Source organism: Centruroides sculpturatus, unplaced genomic scaffold, assembly GCF_000671375.1.
Source record: "Centruroides sculpturatus isolate CEXI.00-Female unplaced genomic scaffold, Cexi_2.0 scaffold690, whole genome shotgun sequence".
NCBI classification, from domain to species: Eukaryota; Metazoa; Arthropoda; class Arachnida; order Scorpiones; family Buthidae; genus Centruroides; species Centruroides sculpturatus.
Genome location: NW_019385045.1, coordinates 203,820 through 229,032, shown reverse-complemented (window position 1 = coordinate 229,032; position 25,213 = coordinate 203,820). Strand labels below are relative to the sequence as shown.

Sequence of the window (25,213 nt, the reverse complement as noted above, 5' to 3'; positions counted from 1 at the left end):
ATGAGATTTATACATTTTTTCAACATTAATTTCAAATTTCTTTCAAAATGAAAAATTAGGATGATGTGATTGATATTTATGAACATAAAATATTCATTCATTTTTCCTTTTATCTCAAATATAACTTAAGAATTCAAATATTTTTACATCTTTATGTAAGAACTCAATATATACAGATTTGTACATGAAAGAGTACATCTAAATAGTGGGAAAAAATCTTGTCAAAAATTTATTATTATTCATACACCTGTTCATGTCATAGATTCATAATATATTGAAACTTTATAACAAACTTTATTTGCTATAAAATTTCAATAGATATGATAATTAATAAACTTTATAAAAACAATATGAGAGATGTATTTGCTGCTTCTAAGCATATTGCTTGAAGATGCCATATCAATTGAAACCTGAAAACAGTGATTTCAAAAAATGTAATGAAAATAATTGGTTTTAAGAACAAAAGATACATGATAAAATGCTATAAATAACCTAAGAATCTAGACACTTCAAAATTTCAAGCATGAAATAGTCATGTATGCACATGTAGTAAAAAACAATTTGATTTTAAGGAAATTACAATCTCACAAACAAAAAATAAAAAAAAAAAAGTTTCTTAAAAAAGCTGTAGAAACGTTTACCAATAAAAGAAGTGTTCCATCCACAAGCAGTATACTAGTTGTGCATGAAATCATCAAAATGATAGAATAATTTTTATTTATTACTATTCATTTCTTTAATAAAAAATGTTACTTTTATATAAATGATTTCAGAATAAATTTATACTGTACCCTTTAGGGTGAAACTACTATCATAATTTATTTGCTTTCGTTTTCTTCATCCTTTAATTTTAAATCTTATCCCAAGAATCCCAATCACTAAGCAGTTCAGATTTTCAGACTTTAATTGTATAAACAAAAATTACTTGAAAATTCAAAAAAACAAATAAAAGTACTTTTATATTAGCAAATGTTGATAAAATAATTAATTCTTCAGAAAATGAACAATCCTTTATCAATATTTCATCTTCAGAAATTTATAGTCTACTTCTCATCTAAAATTATTAATTTAATCTAAATCATTCTACTTCATTCAANTCGATGGCAGCAATTTCACACTCAATGTTTGCTTTCAGTTGTTTGATGGTCCTGGGTTTGCTTGCATACACCTTGCCCTTTAAATATCCCCATAGAAAAAAATCTGGGGGAGTTAAATAGAGTGATCGAGGTGGCCACAAACCTTTCAAGATCACCCTGTCTCCAAAAAATGATCGGATCTCTTCCATACTGGAATGAGAGGTATGACATGTTGCCCCATCCTGTTGGAAGTAACCTTCTTGAAGTTCATAGTCATCCAGTTATTTCACAAATTCATCAAATATGGACAAGTATTGGGCGGTGTTCACAGTCTCATCAAACAAAATTGGACCAATGATCCGAGAACGAGAAATTGCACACTACACTCCGATCTTCATTAAATAAGGAATATTTTGAGCCTTGTTGCATGATGATACATGCAAGCATTCGCAAGTAATTCGCATTTTTAAAGTTGTATTCCCAAGTGGGACACCCTGTACTATCATCATTTTATGATTTTGATTTCACAAAATTCAGATAATATATTTAAATCTTGTAAAATGAAAGTTTATATATAAGCAACTAGCCAAATGAGATCAATTTTAGCCTGTACCAAAAAACACTGCAATGTCAACAATGACATCAAATGTTAACTTGTTAATTTATATTCAGTTTACTTACTGACAATATAGCAGTTCATTTTTTCTTGTCAACAAGTTTTATATAAAACATTAAAGATTAATATATTGATATTATGGATAAAATATTTTCCTATAAATTATTTTTGTATTTTGTTAGGGAAATTTCATCACTCAGAAATATAAAATTGCAGTTAGCAACAATTTTTTTTTGCTTGAAGACAACTGTTTATATTGTTTGTAAACTATGTGATTCAACTTTTATATATTTTATGAGGTAATGGAGACTGCTGTGTCAAGATATTTTAAAGTTAAAAAAAATCACCACTGAAAATATCAATTAAATATTTTTACACTGAAAATATGAAAGTCATGATCAATTTTATATTGTTTTCATAAATTTCTTCTATGGTCAACATATCCTCAGAATATTTTTGTAAGAGCGATAACTTTTTTATTATATTATAAAATAGAGAAAATTCATATTTAATATATATATATATATATATTAAAATAAATGAAAAAAACTAACTTCCAAATAAATTATTTTAAACATATTTTAAGATGAAAAATAATCAGAACTTGCCAATTCTTTATTTAGACGATTAAATTCAGCATGATAACTTTTCATTCTGTTCTGATATTTTGGACGATCATTTGGTGGCATACTTTTAACTTCTAAATCCATCTGTTCCAACTGAAATAAAAAAATTGGAAACTTATTCAAAATTCTAATTGTTTATATTGTATAGAAAAGATTTTTGCCAACAAGATTAAGACAGAAATGCTATATTTATGAAAAAAAATTGACAAAGTATTTTCTAATAAACAATCCATTATAATAAAATTCTACATAGAATATTAATTAATTTGCTTAAAAAGTTTAAAATAATCATAAAGATACAAAGATACAAGATATGTATCTATATCTATATATAAAATTCTGAAATACAGGTATTCTTCATATAACATGATAGTTGCGTTCTGAAAAAGTGCCATGTTATGTGAATCAGAGCTATATGAAACAAAGGACTAATGCAAAACATAGGGTTACATTCCAGAAGTTAGCAAAAGTATACTATTCTTTTCTGTTACTAAGATAAAAATGTTTATTAAAGCAATCAATAACTTATTTCCAATCAATAATTAATTAACAATCACAATTAAAAGGACTACATTATGTATTAATATTAATTTTAGTTAAACCAGGGCATTTTCTTTTTAAAGTATTGTCGTCATCTCAGCTTTTTTGTTGATATTGATCAGAAGTATCAGCAACATTTTCATATTTTTTAATCATAAAAAATTTTTTATAGATGACAAAATAAAAAGTAAAAATATGTTATTAATCAAAAATTTGTCTACTGGGTCATATTTATTGAATTGAGTACCAAGAGACCTTTTTCCAGAATGTATGTTCAAATGCAAAGACACCATCATATTTCGTTTGTTATTTTTATGAATGATTACTGTTTTTATGAATGATCTACAGTTTTAAAAAATTTAATAGCACTTACCTAAAAATGTTTAAATAAGTTTTATTAAATATGAAGATTAATCAATCTATAAAAAGAAAACACAGTGACAGTCTTAAGGGCTAAAATCTTAAAGCAACAATGGCACCTAGTTGATAGGAAAGTTATTGCAAATTTTTTCTTCCTTGTCCTATCAATTTTCATTAAAGTAAACCTGATGAGAAGCACAAAATAATTTGAAAATTTCAATATTGTAAAATCCATAAGAAATTTGAGACAACACTCACGCTTACTTGAATTTCAAAAAAATATAAATAATGAAGTTTATGCTTAAAATTTGTGAAATTTTGTACAGAGCATTTTGAAAACTGTTAGAGCAGGGGTGTCCAACCTTTTTGTTCTTCTGGGCCACATTGGAAGAAGTCATGGAGTTTTGGCCACAAGTATATATAATATATTTGTGACCCAATCCTTAAATATACAAGTATATTTAAGAGAGGTGGAAAGAAGGAAACACCCAAAATGCAAGTATTATTTGCATATCTACAATTTCCCTTGGAGTTTAAATAAAGGCATTCAAAACATCCAGAATAGTTTCCTAAATTTACAGAACATATCTGTTTACTGAAAATTTATAAAGTGATATACAGAAGGTAAATGAGATTAAATTTATATAATAATAAATTTGTTTTAAAATTACAAATTAATTTAAAATAATTTAACAAACAATATATACATAGAGAATGTATAATTATTACATAACTTACATTGATAAAATACAAACATTTTTTATTATTAATATAATATCTGATAAAAAATTGTAATTTGTTGTTTATCAAAACTAAATGAATAAATATTTCATACAGTTTTCTTTTCATCTACAGAATTTGGTTTTAGTGTTTTCAGTATGTATGTTACTGTGAATGACGAATATCTGGTGAATGTCGAGATTCTCCGATGAATGTCAGCATTCACACAGTTGTTTCATGTATGTACGAAATATTGCTAAATATCAATCAATCAATCAAAGTTTTATTTGCATATAAGGCTATAGCCTGTTACAGGGGGTATTAGCTTTACAGTTTCTTTTCTCTTCATTACTATTATTTAATAATCATATTTTTAAAACTTTTTCTAACATTATTATAGTATCTATATATTTTGCTAATACTGGCTTTATCCAACTTTCTATACATTTCTTTTTCTTCCTTATAATTATTATTTTGTTCTTTATTAGTTTTTAGTTCATGTTCTTTATTCTCCACACTTACATATAATATCGATAGTTTTTTCTTACATATTGGACAGTTGAATTGTTCATATTCTACGTACTTATCATTAATCATCAATCCTTTTTGGTTAAGTCTAAACTGTATAAAAAATTTTTTAACCTTAAATGCAATATTAGTTTTCATATAATTATTAATTGATGGGAAGTTTAAGATCTCAGAATAACAATTATTTTTTCTTTTTTGAATATCTTCTGTATCTTGTATCATTGAGTGTTCCGTTACTCTATATATTAGTTGACTGATTCGTTGATCATTATTTTGAAGATATTCAAACACTAATTCTATCGAGAACCCATATATATTAAAGATTTTTGATATTTGCATTATCCAATTGCACTTAATATCTTTAATTCTTGATTTTTTATATAATAAATTTACAAGTTTTGTCGTCAAATCTTTTGCATTAATCATTTTTTGTAGAAATTTTATATAACGTTTAGTCAGTATTGTATTGAGTTTATATATTGAGTTATAAATTGTTTTATTATCTTTTACTCTAACTTAGAAAAACAAATAATTTAATTATTGATTAGTCAACAGAATTGTTATTTTATTATTATTTTACTATAAGAATGAGTAGACTATGTAAAGATTATTATTAACAAGTACAAACAAGTATCCAGAAAATATTTTAGTGTATTAGGAATTGATGCAGAACATTAAAAACAGAAAAACACCCATAAAATCATTGGAAAACAACTTGAAAATGTTAATAGTCTTCTTATTTTATCATATAATTTTTGTCATTTATGTAATGAATTTTTAAATTCCATCAGTAACAATCTAATACATAAAAGCAATAAAAAAATTTTTTATTATTAATTTATTTTAAAGTCAAAATTTTGAAATTTAATTTGAAAGAAATTAGATGTTTGTTGTTTAGATTAAAGAACAAGATTTTCAACACTTAATTTTTTATTTTCCTTCTACTAAAAAAATGAGAAACTAGAACAACTTAGGAAGATTATATATTTAGGTATTCTAATGAAAGAAATTTAGCTGATGAGATTAGTAATAGAATAATAAAATTGAATGGTTAAATTTATAGCATTTCAATTGAAAAAAAAATCATTCTTTTTAGAGAAAAAGCAATGCTATTACAAGCCCTGTTTTAAAAAATTTTAACTTAGAGAGAAAATTGAATAAGAGTACAATAATAAAAAACTGAAAGTGATGGGCATTAAATCTTTAGAAGAATGGCAAGGATAAAAAAATAGAAATAACAGAAATAAAAACAGATATTCAATGACATTAAAAAGAAATGAATAGAAAAAAAACTTAATTACACTATTGATATAGTCTAAAATCTATGATAACTTAAGTGTGTACATATATATGTATATGTGAAATGGGTAATTACAGATCAGAAAACAATTTCCAAGTAATGACTTCAATAAGGATGGATAGATAGCATTAGAAAAACAATGAATAATAAAAGAGTGGACATAGAAATAAGCTAGTAAATTGAATGGAAATTCAATGTGAAAATAATTTGCAAGTAGAAAAACTAGATAATAAGGATAAAAATAAAAAACATTGTGATTGTTAAAATTATATTATATTTTTGACATCCATCAACATTGTAACAATAATGTACGATGATTTTATTCTCAAAGGTAATGAGATTTATACATTTTTTCAACATTAATTTCAAATTTCTTTCAAAATGAAAAATTAGGATGATGTGATTGATATTTATGAACATAAAATATTCATTCATTTTTCCTTTTATCTCAAATATAACTTAAGAATTCAAATATTTTTACATCTTTATGTAAGAACTCAATATATACAGATTTATACTGTATATGAAAAAATATAATATGCAGGAAAGTTAAGTTGTGACCAAATTTATTTGTTGTCCCTTTATTTACAAGAATCTCATCACATTAGAAAGCATTCTTCTTCAGCTAATAATACAAATTCCACAATGGTTAAGCAAAAATAGATCTTTAGTAAATGGCAGAAACAATATTTTTGGAATCAAATTTTAACAACAGATTTGAAAACATAAAATATTACACAGATTAATAATTATCAACTTATTATAATTCAGTTATTTTCAGATTATTTTTAATCAATTATAGAAGATTATCAGAAAATCACAACAGTTGAAATTTCAACTATAGGCTGGAATTTGTATTTAAAAAAAAAATATTTATATATATAATATATAATACTTATATAGTACTACAATACAATTATATTCTTTCAAAATTCGTTAAAAGCAGAAATGGCAATTTAACTCATGCAAACATATAAATATGTTTAAAAAGTTATGAATTAAAAATTATAATGCCAAGAAAAATATTCAAAATAAAAAAAAAGATATAAGTTATAAAAAAATTCAGATGTTGCTTAGAAAGTTGAATGATTTACATATTTAAGAACTACTTGTACTGTTGCCAGAATTAATATAATACAATAGGCCTAATTATAATTATTACACAGATATAAACAATCTTATATAAGATAAATTTATAAATTACTGTATTGTTTTTATAACAAATCTGATAAAATTCAATCATTAATTTATATGAATAAGCTATAAATTAATATAAAATAAGTTATAAAGAGAATTAAATGGAAATTATAAAAAAAACTTAGAAACCTGAGATGTTCTTTCAAGCAATTTTTTTAAACATTTTGAATTAATAATTCAAAATGTTTAAAATTAATCATTTAACAATGTTTATCCGATTCTTGTTACACTTCAACCAAATTTTAAAGAGTTCAAGAATTAACATAATCATTAATATTACAATTTTTATTTGTAAAGCATAATAATTATCTAATATAAGTTAAACCTTTAAAAGCTAGATTATTTTCAGACTAAAATTAAGTTACTTTTTAATTAAATCTTGGAATTTGACTTGAATTAGACAGAACAGCTGCTATCTTAAAGATATATTTAACTATTTGAATACCCATTAGTGGTCAAATGGATAAAATGACAACACTGGGTAAAATAACAATCCTGTGTTTCTACTAACCAATAGGCTGGCTGAATGAAGCTTCAAGTTCTTTCATATATATAATGTCTAAATGGGGCAAATTTGTCATAAAAGAGTGTTCCTGGGGTACCTCACCTGTCAGGTTGTATTGCCTTCTTCCATACTGTTGCTGCAGCTGCTATAAGAATTTTGACAATATTAGGCAATAATTATAATTATTTGCTTTTTGTCCTATATTTTAATTAATCTTCTTAATAGCTATTTTGAATTTGCTATAAATTTTAAGGATTTATCACACCACAGTTTTCAATTGGAAAGCTCACTGAGATTTTATTAAAACAATATGTACTGTACATATTGGTATTATGAATAGCTATTAAGAAGATTTATTAGGCAATAATTTTATTTAATCAAAGTTATCATCACTTCTTTAAAATGTATTAATCAATCAAATAATTGCTATTTTCATCAGTAGTATAATACAATAAATTCAAATATACAATCTTATTTAAGCTATTAAAAGTCAGATTATGGCTATATGCCAATATTCACATACAAATGATATATAAAATTAACACCATCACTTCAATATCAGAAAGAAAATTCCAAGGCAAAAATTTTAAAAAACATCGCAAGTTGGTTTTGAAGATTTGTAGGAACAATGCTAAAAAATACTTTTAAATATTTTTAAAATAAGTTATGTTTTATGTTTTAAACTCAAATAGGCCTATAAATTTAATTTTTTTAATTAATTAATTAATTAATTAATCTTACTAAATTAATATTACTGCAAAAAATAATAATAATAATAATAACTTTTTTGATTGTTTTGTTAATATAGAAATATATATTTCAATTTATGATTCAAATATAAATTCTCAATGTTACTTAAAAAAAAAATCTTAACAAATACAGTAGGACCTCACTAATACAAACCAAGATAATTCAAAATCCAAGTTAATCCAAAAAGAAGGAAAAAAGTAAACATCTAAATCACTCTTTCCCTTCCATACAAATTATGGCTCTTGTGCTTCCTCATGCTGACCAGAATAGGCAGTGCATATAAAACCTCAAAATAAACTAAAAATTTATTAGTAGAATATAAAACCAAGGCTAGTCTCCAGCCTATTTGTTCCTACACAATCATATACTTAAGAAGACAGGTTGAAAACATCCAAATATAAACTGAATTTGTCAACTTTCAAGAAAGTGAGAAGCGTCAGTTATCCTGACAATACAATAGACTCATCTAACTACAGTTTATTGCAAAACACCATATTAACATTTAAAAAAAATACATTTGGATTAAGTCATAATACTTGCTGATCTGAACAGATTCAGGCACCAATTAGTTTAATTTAGTGAGGTACATTTTATATTAAAACAATGTATAAAACAAACAAAATTTGAACAATCAGAAAAACAGACAAGACAAATCAAAAATTTGCTTAAAAATTTGAGAAATTAAACTGTTTAATATAATTACAATTTACTGAAATTTATATAACTAATTTAAAAATGGATTAAGTAAGACTAAATAAATAATGAGGTTAACAAATAACAGGAATTGAAACATACGTTTGCAATCTATAATGACAAATATTTCTAACATTCACACAAATAATTTCCAGAACTACTGAAATACTTTCTTTTAAAATTTACTAAAAAAAAACATGTACTTTTTTTTTCTAGAAATTTTCAAGAATTGTAAAGCTTTATTTAAAATCTTCTTTCAAAGAAATTATTTTAAAAATTATAGAAATCATTAAATTAAGAAAATCATTGCAAAGAGATATTTTATATAAGAGCAATTTTATAAGTTGCTCTTACATAAAATATCTATTTACAATTGATTCTTATTTTTATTAAATATCTATTTGCAATCATTCTTATTTTTGCTAATCATTTATTATGGATAAATTTGCTATCGTAAGGTTAACATGATACATGATATACCATTTTTGAAATCAAGCAATCATTTAACAACTTAATTTCATTATAACATTAAAAACGTCTTAATTTTTCACATACATATAATTACATATTTGTAAAAATGTATAAAATTAATTCAATTTGCTAAAGGATATAAAATTTTAATTAGTGGAAATTAACTTTGTAATTAATAATAAGGTATCATTTGTACTGATGATTATTTTGTGTGATAGGCTTGCTTTAAATCCAATGGGATTATATATAATTAAAAATATGTATCTGTTTAAAATTGCTTTAATTTTATAGAAAACATTGTCAAAATTTTATATATACATTTTATAAGAATGTTGTTTTTGTTTCAAGTTAACTAATTTTGAATGTGTTAAAAATATATTTCAGATACGAGAAACTATAGATGGAGCATTTTTTTTTTCCATAAGACGATAAAAATTTTCTCGGAAAAAATTCATATTGATTTTCTGCAAAAAATTCTATATAAAATATATATATAAGCTTTGTTAAAGACTTAACAATTCCATTAAAAAAAAAATCAACAGAACCTACATTTAAAGTATTCATTAAACATTTTATTAGATTAATTAGTATTAAAACTGTCTGGATATGTTATTAAAGGAATTTTTATGTTATGATACTTAATGAAATTGTACTTAATTTGTGAAGAAATTTAAGTGGCTAAATAAATAGAATACAAGGATATCATTGTTCTTGCAAATTATACCTAATTGAAATTAATTTCTACTGAGACATATTTGTCTTATTGAATTTGATTAAAAATGGATCAATAGAATTGAATTGATTTTGCTTTCTTAGTAAATTTTGCTACAAATACCAAATAGTGATATGGTCATAAAATAATTATATTAAAAAATGCCATTGAAAAGATAAAATTTTTAATATTACTTCTTTAGAAATACATAAACAATTACATGTACCAGAAAAGTTTAAAATGTAAATATATATATATATCAATATATACACAACTTATAATTAGTAGTTTTATAAATGAAACATTTGATAAATTTGTTATTATATTATATATTATATTCCCTAGACTTAAAATTAGAACAAAAAGAATTGGACTTACAGCAGATCTAATAGCAAAAATAAAACTAATTACTCATGCATTTCTGAAAAGTAAACAAAAAATAATTACACATACAAATAAGTAATGCATACTGAACTGCTCAAACATAAAATGTAAAAAATAAATAAATAATAAAAGACATCAATCTGTACATAATTAATGTTTCAGAAAGAACATTTAACTGCAAAAATTTTTACTAAAATTTTATCGATTTTTGATTAATCATATTAAAAAGTTTGTAAGTAATTACAGTAAACCTCAATTTAACAGATCCTGATTCCACAGACTTTAATTTAATGGACAAGAAATTCCTGTCTTATAGGAAAAGTTTAATACCTTTTTTCTTATTAATGAACAGAGCATCTAGAAGGTTGAAATAATGAGTCAGTAAGTATAAATTACTCACTGTTCATTATATTATTATTTTATTCATACTTAAAACAACATTTTAACACATTTTACACATATAAAGTATTTATTACGAACCTAATATGTTTATAAACAGATTTGATTTAGTGGATTTTCAGCAATGGCAAACACACTTTTCTCCTAATTAGTCTGTTAAACTGAGAGTTTACTATATAAATATTTTGTTATGATTAATATACGTTTATAATTTTTTATATAACATATTTAAAGTCAATCCCATTTTTAGAATTTAAAATTTATATGATAAGTCAGAAAAAATATTTCCAATTTTTTATTTATATTCTTCTCTTATTTCAATTTCATGATATTTATAATATATTATTCATGATGACAACTGTTTTTTGTGTGAATTTTTCATTTGAAATTATTGTTAAAATAAAAATTTTATAAAAAATTTATCAATTAAATATATAATACAGATGTATCTTTTTCATTAAAAAAAAGTATGAAAGTTAAACAAATCTTATTAAAAAATTAAAATTTTATATAGTTTAATTCATAATTGAGTGATATTAATTTAACAATTTTTGAATGTAACAGAAAAATCATAATAAGAAATATAATAATTCCAAAAATTTATTTATTATATATAATTTTATAGATTACTATTTAAATTTTTAAAATTTAATTACAAGATAACTTTGAACACTAAGAACTATATATTGACCTAAAAAGAATTAGTAATTTCTATTGTAATAGCCTGAGATCCATCTAATAACATCCTCAATGTCATTATATCCTCACTTCAACCATGAATGTTTTAAGGATATAGTGTATGATAAAAACTACATAAAATGAACCAATTTATCTTCTAGTACTTACTGCTATAAAAGAATTTCCAAAGGTTTTTCTAGCTTCAAAAACAATGTATAGATTTTAATGCTTAATTTTATATTGCCAATATGACTCACTGAAATTGATATCGAAGATTTCATAATTTAAAATAAATTGTATCATATTAACTTCATTTTTTCATATTAAAATTTCAAATTATACACAATATCTATTAAAAATTCAGAAATTCTATAATACAATACTCCAAAGGCTTCTTAACACCAATAATTAGATAACATATAAGAAAATGCAATTTTTTTACTAAATTATACTCTATTTTGAATTTTACTCATTAAAAATTCAATAGAAAGAAATTTATTCAAGAAAATAGAATTAAACAAGTGAATTATTAAACATCCAGCTATCTAAAATGACTTCGGGTACAGTTAGATTCTACAGCATTATGTTAGTGTCTGTATAAAAGCCATTGATTCACTGGAAATCTATACTTTATTTCAAAATTATCATACATAATCATCAATACTAAACTAGGATTGAATATCAAAAGTTTGATATATTGTTTATAATTATTGTAAATATGACAAGATAATTGACAAGATTTTCTACCTAGTTTATATATTATATTTTTAAATAAAATACTAAACCAGAAGAAATACAATACAAAATAATATATCTAAATGTAATATTGATTAAAATAAATTTCACATTCTTGTGTCTAGACTATGTAGAAAACAGTCATAAAAACTATAATAAATTTTAAAAACTTATGATCAAAAGCATATAACTAAAAGCATGTCAAATTCATTTCAATACTATCTTATCAAATTCTCAATGATATTTACCAGCTACTAATATCAGAAATCATGGATGATTTTTGATATCACTATCGTGAATAAATTCATAACATTATGAATGAGTTAAAAATTAATTTTTAAACACTTAATACAAAACAATTATTGCAAAATGAAAGGAAGATTACACAAAACTATGGTAAAACTTGCAATGATAAGAGTGTGACTATGCAGACGCGAATTTAGTAGTGAGCGAGAGATTGCGAGTGGAATAGTTCTTGCAAAGGAAAACCATGCACAAGCAAGAAGTGAGAAATATTGCTGGCGAGAGCAAATTTCTGGTTCTTACACATATCTGACAGGGTTTGATATTTATTGCGTCTTGCCTCTTCTCGCCATATATTCTCACTTGCTCACATCTGCATAGTTGCACCCTAAGAGAGTGGTAATTACAAGTCTCTGTCTTCTTTTCCTGGGCTCTTGTAGCCCAGGAAAAGAAGTAGAACAGACAGTAGAGACAAGAATGTCAAGACAGATTGAGGTAGGACAGAGGACAGAATTAGGAATGATTACATAAGAGGAACAGTCAAGGGTGGGTCCCGTAAGTAAGAAGTTGCAGGAAAGTAAATTAAGACGATTTGGGCACGAGAGAAGCAAGGTCAGAAAGTTGGAAGCAACAGGAAGGAGGAAATAGGGAAGACCAAAGCCAAGACGAAGAGGATTTAGGAGAAGGATGGAGGAGAGAGGATGTCCTGGATAGAGAAAAGTGGGAATGACGACCCAATATAAACATGGGAAAAAGTTAAAACAAAGAAGAATATAAAATAACTAAACTCGAATATATAAGAGCCAATTATGGAACATACCAAATATTCTAAAACTAAAAGAATGCTTCTTAACTAAATTCCAACACATTTGTCGACAGCCAGCATTACTTTACAGGAATTCTATTAATCAAGTAATAATGAAATTCATTAATATAGCTTAATTATCTATTAAAAACACTTTATAGGCATAAATCTCAACCTCATGCTTCCTAAACAGATAAAAAAAAATACAGAACAGGTTAACCTACAAAGCAAGGCTTGTAAGCTACATTTAAGGTAACTCCTCTAACACCTTACTTTTCACCCTAAATGGAAATTAATGTATACAAACTTCCACACTTTATACAGGATATAACAGAATTTCGCGGTAAATATTAAATGTAATTTAAACCTAATGTTAGGGTTAAGAAAAAATCATCATTTTCCGCTTAAATGTACAAATTAATTTCTATTTTATGCATTAAACATGATCGGATTTGTTTATTAACTTACAGAACAACTTATTCCGCTTTGTACTCCTTTCTTTATAAGTTTTTTTTTCAACTTTCCGGTACACACCCAACCTTAACGTATTTCTTCCATTCCTTCTTCCTTTCAATCACCTCGTTGTCATAACAACGGAAGTAATTCCGCATCAAGTCACGTGCTCTGCCATCGAGTTTAGGAATTATAATTATATTTGTTTTTTTTTTTTATCTTTTTTGTAATAAGCAACGTATTTTCTTTCAAAATATATCGGCATCGTTATTATTTTTATATGTAAAATAAAAATTTTTAATTATTTCCTTAAAATATATAAATTCCGTTATATACATTTTTTTCCCGGGAAGTATATATCAACTATGACGTATTTCCGTTTATATTAAAAAAAAGAATGATCTCAAAATGGAGGAAATTTCAATTATTTTTGAGTTTCAAAACTATTTTATTGGAAAAAAATAATAATAATAATTTCTTTATATCAAAAGAAAATTAATCAATCCTTTTATATACATAAAGTATCATATGAAGGGTCTCATATGAGTCTCTATATAGCATAATTAGATATCATATTGTATGTCTGTATCACTTTTAACACTTAGAAAATTAATGTAAAATAAAAATTCTGTATCATCATTACATTTCCTAAATTCTAATCTACTTTTGACCTTTGATTTATAGATAATTAACTCTTGATTTGACAGTATTTGATACAATAAAAGCTTTTCTTTTGATAAAGCAAAATTCTTAACAGATATCTATCACTAAATAGTTTTAATTATCTTGGCATTACTTATTTCTGATATATCTTGCAATATTATGAACCGTATTTGTATATAAGTTAAATAAACTGCTGCTTAGAAGGCCTCAGATTTCTACACGTATAAACATTTGGTAAAGGGGAAGGGCTGGTTATACGTTACAGTTTAGGGCCTCAAGTCTAAGTCCTGTATTGAATAACTTTTCTTTCTGTCTCATAAAGATAAATAGATATAAATATCGTGTTAATTAATCTAAACAATGTCTTCCTAAATAATAATGAATAATTATACCTTATTATTGTCAGTGAAAAAGAGTATGGCATACCTCAGTACCCTACAAATAAACGATCATATGACTGAGAGTAAAACCCTTCATGACCTGGCTTGTACTTAAATTATAAAAATATTGTTATATTGAGAGTTAAGTACTACACATATTACTTTAAACTCAGATCATACCTTCTTCATAACGATTAAATAAATTCTAGAAAATAACTAAATTTGAGATAAAACAATCTAGATTTATATCACTTATCTAATTGTATAAATCTCAAATCTAGGGGAAAACAAAACAATCCAGATTTAGATAAGAAAAATAGATTCTAAAGTGGAAATCCTGCCAACACGTGGTATAGACTTCAATATTTTGACCTAAAGTAAAATGGCGGTCGATAGTACTCGTCGTTGCCACCAAGAGCGCTGTATCTAAGATCATAGCCACTTTATGTATTATATTTTAGTTACTTAGTTACAAAATACTAACAAGATTAAGATTAAGCGCATGCTTAATGTTACAACCGTGTGTAAGGACATCTTAAAAAGATACTTTCAAGAATATATAAAATTATTATTACTAGATGATCCGACACTTCACTGGGCGAATAGCAAAGCATCTCCTACCCAGCCTTCGATCATCAAGTCAATTGATAATATCAAGTATTTTTTTATAGTTAATTTCTCTTCTGGTTACAAGGTATACGTAATTTTGAAGATTGTATGTGAGAAGGCATTATGGAGTGTTACAGAGGGTTGGATGGTAATTGAAAAGTATAAAAATAGCGTTATGTAACTTATGGACGATTCCTATTGAAAACACTTTGACCGCGGTTCAGAAAAATTTCATTGCAAAGACGGCGTTTCTCTCCTGCCACAGTTTAAACAGCGATTAGAAACAAGTTATTTGACCTACTTTCTAGACTCCCTCGATAACAGGTTTAGACACCATTTTATTTGAGTAGTTGCCCTATTCATTTGTTGGTCGCAAAGTTTATGTTATAATGGATATTGTTCATTTAATTAATATTGTAAACGGGACGAATCAAGAAAATTATTCATCTCGACAATTACAGAGAAAGGATAATACGAGATCGGAATAATCCTTTAAAAATCTATTCCGAAAATGAAATTTCAAATTCGGTATAAATTTTCTAAATCTGGATTCGTTCGTATCTTAAATCTTATTAGCGACAAAATTAAGCATCTTGATGGAAGAGGATTGCCATTAACTACTGAACAGCAGTTGTTGATTGCATTACGATTTTATGCCACCGTAACCTTCAAGAGGGTAGCCGGTGATCTTATCCGAGTTCATGTCTCTACTGTATGCAGCTATCTATCAAACTACCATTAAAAAAATTTTAAAAGTTTTTGTGTAGAGATAGAGACGTTTATAATAAGAATAAGACCTTGTTTAACGAATAAGAATAAGGTCTTGCTGCCAACAGACCGATAAAGAAACGACGAAGAATATTCATTCTCATGCGATTTTTTTCATCCCCAGAATACAATTGTTGTAATTTTTCTTCTCTACTGCAGGATAATTTTTTACAATTTCTGCGAGGACACTTTTTTCTTCGGAAAAATTCCGACACGATTTGAACACGTTATTCGTCGTCATTTTTGTGATGTCATAAACGAATGATCTGATTGATTAAACGATTCTTGAAAGGAAGTAACAGCATAGAAAGTAATAACCAACGTTTTGCCGTGGTTCGTTTAGACGGCGTTCTAAATTAGAGGATCGTCGTCTTTGCAGCGCATTTTAAACCGCAGTTCAGTTAGCCAACGTCTAGACGCCGTTCAGCTGTTAAACGTCGTTTAACATTAACTCTGTCTCTGCAATCGGCAATTAGTTTAAATAACAATTTAGAGTTTCAGTTGAATTCAGCACTTAAAACAGACTCGAATAGTTTCAAATGAAAACGTTCATATTTCTCCAATTCAAGATTGATTTAAATACTGTACCTACATTAATTTAGATTGATGACAGCAGAGGCCCCAGACTGTTGAAGTGTTAATTGCCTCACTAAGAAATCTGAGATCAAATCCAATTGAACAATCATTGGAATTTGTCATGGATAGTCTATCCGAAGTATGTCGGGCCCTGTCCCTCGTTATCCTGCTTATAGAGGGAGTGCACGTGACGACTGTATGCTACCCTGTGGCAGATTTTTTTACAGATATTGCAAATGTTACTTGAAGTGACCAAAAATGGCGTCCCAGAAATGCTCGATAGAAGATAAATCTGAAGACTAAAGTGTACAAACGTGCCTCCTTTGCTTTGCTGTTAGACATATGAAAATCTGTGAAAAATTTCACCTGGCCAGCCCGTCAGTCAGCAGAGTTTCTGAGATTGACTGTCAGAGTTCAGTAGTTATCTCCACTTCAGATTGCACACTCAAATCCCATATAGCATTTGCTGTCACGCACAATAGACAATTTATCGAAGGATACACAAGAGAGCACCCATTATATAAAAACGATACCTAATTACAAAGTACTATTCACTTACATAATTTATGAAACATCTTTTTATCAGAAAATTTTAAAAGTTTTACGGATACTTTCTGAATTATCGTGTCTTGTAAAATAAAGTAAACAATAACTTCAGTATACAGTCGACCCCCTATAATTACGGTCCCTATAATTACGATTCCTATAAAACTACGAAAAAATATACGTATTTTGGAAATGTTTAGTCGGATTAGTGTAGAATCGATTAATTTTATGGAAGAAAACCTTTCAATCAGCCGTAGTCCGTAAACTTGACACGTGTCGGCCTGTGATTGGAACGACTTGTAAGAAATCGGATTCCTAATAAATTGGAACGTATCTATATCTTATAGGGGGGTCGACTGGTATACATTATCGAAATTGTGACAATGCTGAAGCGTTCCCTATTGCTTCGGCACCACGTGGTGAGAGGCGCTCGGATTCTGGATGGAGACAGATTGGGCGAAAGAAGTGTACTTTACGACTCGATTACGAAAAATAATACCCGTTTATAGATTACATAAACTATTTACACATATGAGGTTTAAGCGAGAGAGAGAGTTTACAAACGTTCGCGCGTGGTATTTACCTGAAGATCTCTCTCTTGATTTGGAGGAGACACTATACTCCTTGATGGGTACTTGGGGTCATCGGTTAAGCTTCTGATCGCTGGCTATTGGCGGAGTATCGGTAACCTTATAATGTTCAATATGTCTAATACATCACAACATTAAATTCTTTAGCAACGTACAGGTACTATCTGAGACTATCGCGAAAATGATATCGTGTCAATTTGCATAATGGTAAAAATGTCGGTTGTGTCACCGACCAGTTTTTTTGTATTAAATCGGTTTATTGGTATACAGCAACGTGACACTTGACCATCTGGTTATAGGTTAATACATATAAGTAGCAATCCCCGCTAATATATACGTCGATTGCTGTTTAAATTACTGAAGCTCAGTCAAGTTTTTCCATCTTTAGTTGGTTAAATTTGAATTTTTTTTTTCATTCATTATGAATCGTGTACATTTTTTCCTCTTTCGTCATTCGTCATAACTGTTAAAAACATTATTACTAGGGTTTCTCAAACGGGATTCCGGGATCCCGGTTTTTTTTAACCCGGGAAATATCCCGGGAAATTTTTCTTATCCCGGGAAATCCCGCAAATTTCTTAAAAATTCACTTTTTTTCTTATTTTGTGTTAAGGTTGAGGAATTTTGCAAATAGAAAGCATAATTAACTCATAAACTGTCAGAATACATTTGTATTTATCAATTTTAAACCTACTTATTAGTTTCTTAAGTTTTTGCTCATTATAGCATGTCACAAATGGTCAATAATCAATACATAGCTTATTTGTGTCATGACTCTCAAAATTCTTTACTTGTTGGAACCTGTAATATCTGGAATAATTGTGCTTATGCTGTCTTAATTTTTAACCATGCCCAATAGCTTCGATAACGCGTAACACCATGTTGTACGATGTCTGTAAGTACGAAGTTTTTCTTCATAAACCTGATGATCAAAGACAAACTAACTGACGAATTATTGGGCTATAAGCTTGATGTTTCTATTAAAGCAGTCGAAGTAGACAAATGAAGAATACTAGAGAGCAAAAGAAGTATTACAACCTCGAAAACGAACTCGAAATCTTCCAGGCTACAGGTGAAAAAACACATAATATCTGTCTTCTCTTAAATGCATTAAACACTATTCCAATCACATCAATTGAATCGGAAAGGGCATTCTCGGTGGCAAGACTTTTCATTACTAAAATAAGAATTAGAGTGAGTTATCGGAGTATTGACCATCTTTGCTTTTTAAAATCTTATAAAAGTTTGCAATATTTTGTATTATATTTTATTTAAAAAACGAAAATTACCTTCTAAATTAGAAGTTCATTTTTTTAATTTTTAACTCAATTCAAAACATTTTTTTTTTTTTTGTTGTATGCAGTTTCCAGCAAACTTTAATTAATTTTTTTCTATTTGTGAAAATTTCTACGTTATTTAAAGGTAATTTTTATTATAGGCATATAGACCTTACACAGCATTATTAATATGATTTTGGAGGTTACAGAACTTTAAAATTACTTTAAAAAATGGAAAATAATTATATCATTTGATTTCAAGATATTTTGTATACCTTAGAAATAATTAATTCTATCCCGGGATTTCCCGGGATCCCGGGAAACAGTTCACTTTTATCCCGGGATCCCGGGACAAGCAAAAGACCGGGAAATGAGAAACCCTAATTATTACTGTATTAACTTAATTAATCTAAATAAATATCGAAACTTAAAACAGTTAATTTGAAATTTAATAAGTTTTATTAAGTATAGAAATTTATATACAATGGTGAAAATTCCATGTAAAATTTTAACTGTTGAAGTAATTATAATTCTGCTTTTGATATATATTGATTACAATCTGTGTTTTTGGTTAAAGTTCAACGTTGGTTTCCTGCCGTGGTGAAATGTTTTACTAGTAGAACACCGGTCAAAATATTATAAGTTGCTTTGGTCAGTTATAGTCGTTTAAACAACAGTCTAACAGTGTAACAGTCTTTTATCAAACACGAGAACACTGCTTAATGTTTCGTTGCCATTGTCGTTGTTCTGTGCACTTTAACCTAAGTGGAAGAACGAATCTCGAATGTTGTCGAAGAATCCGTCCGTAAATTGAGATGGAAAGTCAAGTCCGGTTGATTAAGTCGTAGCCGGGTGAAAGGTAACTTCCGGGTGGCTGTATCACAAGTCGAAATCCGCGCAAGAAGGCTCGGCAGAAAGAGTGTTATTTTTACCAGAAGAAAAACAACCTTTTCCACCAAGGCCTTTTGCGCTTCACCACGGATTCTTCCATCATTACTTCGGATTCCTTTCTGTCCAGTCCCGTCTCACGTAACAGTGTCTCCACTGTCCATTCCGGAACTTCCGGATATCGCAGCTGCAGATAATGGACTAGAGACGAGGTGCTGTCGTCCGGAGTTACGACGACCACCCGTTTGACGTCGGGTGTATGCGACTCCTCCTCCGCATCTTTCGGAAGCACCCGTATTACACGAGGCGAAGACCAGGAGCCATCCTCTGGTTCGGCATGGTCAGAGTCGGTAGATTAACTGGTCTTTCGACTTCCTATCTTCGCTCGTTGCTAGAATCAACTAGAGACAAATGTTACCACCAGGGGCACTGCAATCACTACAAGACCGCTAGATCGAATCCCTGTGAGGTCGAATGTTTTCTTTTTATTGAAAGATATATAACCTTCGAGTTCAATTTCATNATCTCCTGCTAACAGTGGCGCCGACTAGCGGCAAATATTGTCTCTAGCTAAGTTTGAACTATTAGTCGAAAGACCAGTTAATCTACCGACTCTGGGCATGGTCCGAGGTGTGCCACTTCTTCAATTCTTTGAAATTATCCATTCTGCAAAGAAAAATGAGCGAATGTTGTGAAAACAGAACTTGCATTAATTAAGAAATATTCCTATTGTCTTAATTTCATCTAAATTATAAGTAAGAAATATATAATTTATTATGTTCAAATGCAATCAAGATTTATGATAGAAAACGATCGTTTTTAATTATAATGAAATTTTCAAAGTGAGAAATGAATATTATGGTCTAATCTTTAATTATTACGTATGGTAATTTTAATCTTTCTAAAGATTTTAATGTTCGATATATAATTTAAAAAATCGGTTTATACAAATTATCGATTGCTAGAACACAAAATATTTGTGAAAATAAAGAAATTCTCATTAATCAAAGTATAGAGTATAGCTGTGTGAATTTCATATGAGATATAATGTGTATATAAACCATAGCGAGAAATAACAATTTAATGTATTTATTAATGCCCATTTTGCTTTAACAATTCGATTGAATTTGGTCTGAACGAAAATTAACAATAAAAAAGGTGAAAAATATCTTCTAAAATAAGTGGAAAGACCCCATTCGTCGTCTCCGTGACCAACCGATCAATTGTTATCTAAATGGCGCTTTGTTTGTCGGAAAATCATTGCCACTAATTGTGATATTCGGCTTAACAATAATCAAAAATACCCAAATTTATAAAGTTCGTAGTCTGAACTTACCGATAAAATCACTGCAAATGATGAAAAACTCAGAAAAACGCTTGAAATCAATGACTTTAAATCGCACGAACCAAAAATCCAACCGTTCGCAATAACAATAAATCGACCGCTCTCAACGAATTGTCGGAGTTTTATTGTGGCATCGCCACGAAATTCAATGGATTTTTCAGTGAATTTCTTGATTTTTCCGCCTCTCCGTCGCTGAATCGCGAAACATTCCTTGCATATACATTCGTGTTAACAGTAATATGTATTCTCGTGTTTCGTGAATAAAAATTTCGATTTTATGATGATTATTCAAACCGAAAAAACAATAGACTCGAAGTACAGTAAACACCCTTTTATCTACCAATATTTTAATAAAATTAAACTTTTCTTAAATTAAGGTGTCTGAATTTTACAGATAAAAACTCATACGTGATAAGAACTAGGAAGAGAGTTCTTATTATGTATAAGCTCTGAAATATACGAAAAAGATAATGAGATCTATTGAGTGACTTAACATCCCTCTTGAGAATGATTTATTTTTCCATTTAAAACGAATTAGAAACTTTATTCTAGACGTGTTAAACCGTGTCTCCCAAGATCCTCCAATAGAACTTATAATTTATTTCAAAATATTCACAATTCTGAAGAAACAACAAGTCTTCCTATCCCGTCTTTCTTCCATAGCCTCAGGAACAAAACAGTCTTTACGGGTAGAATCGACTTTTTAATGCTTCTCGGCCCATAGATTGTTTTGTTCCTGAGGTTACGGAAGAAAGACAGGATGTGAAGACCAATAGATGGCATTATGTGTAAATCAGCAAATTGAATGTAGATAGAATTTAATTGATTTACAGAAATCCAATAGATATTTTGGGGTAGGATGTACGACATGATCTAAGTTAGGGGTATGTAAAAGTAACTGCTGAGTTTCGTAGCAATTGGTCAAACGGCCTGGGAGTGTATAGAGAACAAACAAACATTCTCATTTATATATATATAATGAAATCTACACACTAGTTAGTCTGAAGTTGAAAGACATGATTTGTTGATAACCTTGCAATGGAAAATTCTATAAACTACTGTATATAGTTTTTTACAGATGCCAAAGGGTTATGTATTTAATATTTATGGAAAAGATCGTTTCATAAGTATTCACTGACACTTGTCCAGGTTAGTTGTTTAAGATAACAATAACGAATAATTGTATGCAATATGTAGAGTTTAATTTAAACAATAATGTAAATGTAAATCGTATTTTGCTTTTTCCACCTAGTGAGAACTAAAAGAGCCTCTTTAGCAAGCCCGTTATGGGTTCGACTAGGCCCATAATGGGGCGGCTGGGTGGTCCAGTCGGATCACCCCCCGAAAAATTCCTGGGAATTTTTTCGACCAGTCCGGATTCGATCCCAGTAGGTCACCACCTTGACTGCTCGGCCATCCAGTTTCCAAAGTCATTATTATTTATCACCATCATAAATTTTCTTGACTAATAGTTTTAGTTTTATTATTTAAACATTATTAAAATTATCAATATCAAATCATTAACCACATTTAATCTTCCAGTTTACTTAGGCATTTATTTTGTATGCTCATGGTTTTCCTCGTATAGACAATGTGACACAGCCGATCCGCCTAGAAGGAATGCCTCCCGGGAGGTCTTTTATGAGAAACTGGTCCTGTTTAAGTGTTAAAAACGTGAAGAAAACTCTATGTGACTAGCCCATTGGCTAACCACTAACCCGCGTAGAATTTTCTATATTTTTTAAGTATTTTTATACTTCATTTTAACATAATTATTAAAGTAACAATTACTTAAATATACTACATTAACAATTATAATACTTTACAATAATCGCTTTCCTGCATCAAGTCGAAAGAACATTTTTCAGGTTAATTTGTATCCAAAAAAAAAATGGATCAATCAACGTTAAAAATTGAAGATTGGGATAATTTGAAAAAGCATCTTTCTGAAAAGAAAACTGAACCGTTAGGAGATGCGGAAGCTTTGATAGAAAATGGCATCTTGTTCCCTAAGCTTACAAATGTCAATATGGAAGTCATGGAAAGAATCGAAGAGCTTCGAAAGTTACAACTGGAATACTTTCACCAAGAAGTGAAATACTTTGATGAATCTCATGACTTGGATCTAAAATATGCTGGCATTACAGATCCGCTCTTTAAAATGAGAAAGGAAATTGTTAATAGCAATACGAATGTGTTGAACAAAAATGTAAAATGCACTGAAAATGAAGATCCAGAAGAAGCAACTGTTCAAGGAATTCCGGATTTTTGGCTTAAAGTTCTTTTAAATTCGGGTATAAAAAGTATGATAGAAGAAGATGATAAAGATGTCTTAATGTATCTGAAAGATATCTGTTTAAAATACAAAGCAGCTAACTGCAGAGATTTCGTTCTGGAATTTCATTTTAAACCGAATAAGTATTTCAGAAACACAATTTTAACGAAAGAGTACGAAGTGAAATGCTGTTTGAATCCCACTTACCCTTATTATTTCGAAGGTCCCGAAATCGTAAAATGTACAGGCTGTATCATTGAGTGGAATGAAAATTTCAATAAAACAATAAAACCCGTCTGTAAGGAAAATGATGGAGAAAACGTTACTGACGAAACAGCGACAGAGAAGCAATCATTTTTCAACTTCTTCGGCATCTTCGGCCATATTGAAGAAAGCAACGATCATGAAATCAGGGAATTTCTAACTTATGACTTTGAAATCGGGAAATATTTCAAAGAAAGAATTATACCAAGAGCTGTACTTTATTACATCAAAGATGTAGAACCCGAAAGTGACTGGTCTTCTCTTGAATCGGAAGACAGTTCTGAAGAGTAAAATTTATTATTTCAATAAATAAGAAGCAAAATTAAAATTTGAGTAAAATTTTAAATATTGAAATTAATTAAAATTATATCAGAAATTGCAAATAAAATATATTTAAAAATGATTAAAGTATTCAAATATCTTAATATAATTATAAATTATCCAGAATGCAAGTTCAAGCTGTTTAGCCAGAGAAAAATATATTTTTCATACACCACATCTCTTAAACTAGGTCACCAGATATACAAAATACTTTTTTTGGCACCCATTCTGTCATTATCTAGAAGTGGATGGGGCATTGGTTCATCTGTAACTTAGTTTAAATTGTCCACATATCAATTATCATTAATGCATTCAATTATTATTATGCATTATTGTCTATTAGTAATCTCAGAATGAATATAATTTCATAATGTTAAATTGAATTTATTTAACAATTAAATCACATAACAGATTCATAAAATAAAAGCTGAATAATACAAAGCACAATAAGAATTTTTAATTTATAGAACTATTCAATATTAAAAATATATTTTTTAAAATATTAGGCATTTTGTATGGCATGTATTGAACACACATAATTAATACTGTATTTTTAATACTAAGGATGAATGCTAGAACTTTAAGATTAACATAGGTAATGCTAAATATAATGCTAAAAACAACTTTTTAAATGAAAACTAGGCATTCAAAATTAATATTTCTTTTGCTATTCTTCAAATTCTGGCAAATATATACAGGGTTGTCAATTGATGCCAATATTTTAGGAATAGATTCTAGGCTGAAAATAAGCCTAAAATCATTTAAGAATATAGCATGCCAAGAAATCATATTGGAAATCAATTTTAAACCTCTTACCAAAAACATACCGCTGTTTATTTTCGAATATTGTGTTACCAACAAATACAAGCTGAAGCTTGTTATTTTAAATGTTGAAAATTGTTTTTCTGAATACATGTTAG

General features: G+C 28.0%; 2 protein-coding genes across 3 annotated transcripts in view; one reads left to right on the top strand and one right to left on the bottom strand.

Moving 5' to 3' along the window:
• LOC111633856 (ADP-ribosylation factor 6) overlaps window positions 1-13,957 on the bottom strand; it is a 35,966-nt gene extending 22,009 nt beyond the window's left edge. Inside the window, exons 1-2 of one of the 2 annotated variants that reach the window (XM_023378493.1) lie at window positions 13,807-13,931; window positions 10,473-10,515 (exon numbers count right to left, since the gene is read on the bottom strand). The gene's annotated coding sequence lies outside the window, so the exon portion shown is untranslated. Of the gene's footprint in view, window positions 1-10,472; window positions 10,516-13,806 lie in introns of both variants that reach the window. The other variant, XM_023378492.1, reaches the window with a different exon arrangement.
• Window positions 13,958-23,022: 9,065 nt separating this feature from the next.
• Window positions 23,023-24,373, top strand: LOC111633853 (nucleosome assembly protein 1-like 1). Its single transcript, XM_023378487.1, has one exon. It carries the CDS (start codon window positions 23,325-23,327, stop codon window positions 24,261-24,263), a length of 939 nt encoding a protein of 312 aa, XP_023234255.1. The 5' UTR covers window positions 23,023-23,324; the 3' UTR covers window positions 24,264-24,373.
• Window positions 24,374-25,213: the final 840 nt, after the last annotated feature.

Bases quoted from the DNA above. Each gene is read 5' to 3' on its own strand.
- LOC111633853 (XM_023378487.1), top strand. From the start codon at position 23,325: ATGGATCAATCAACGTTAAAAATTGAAGATTGGGATAATTTGAAAAAG.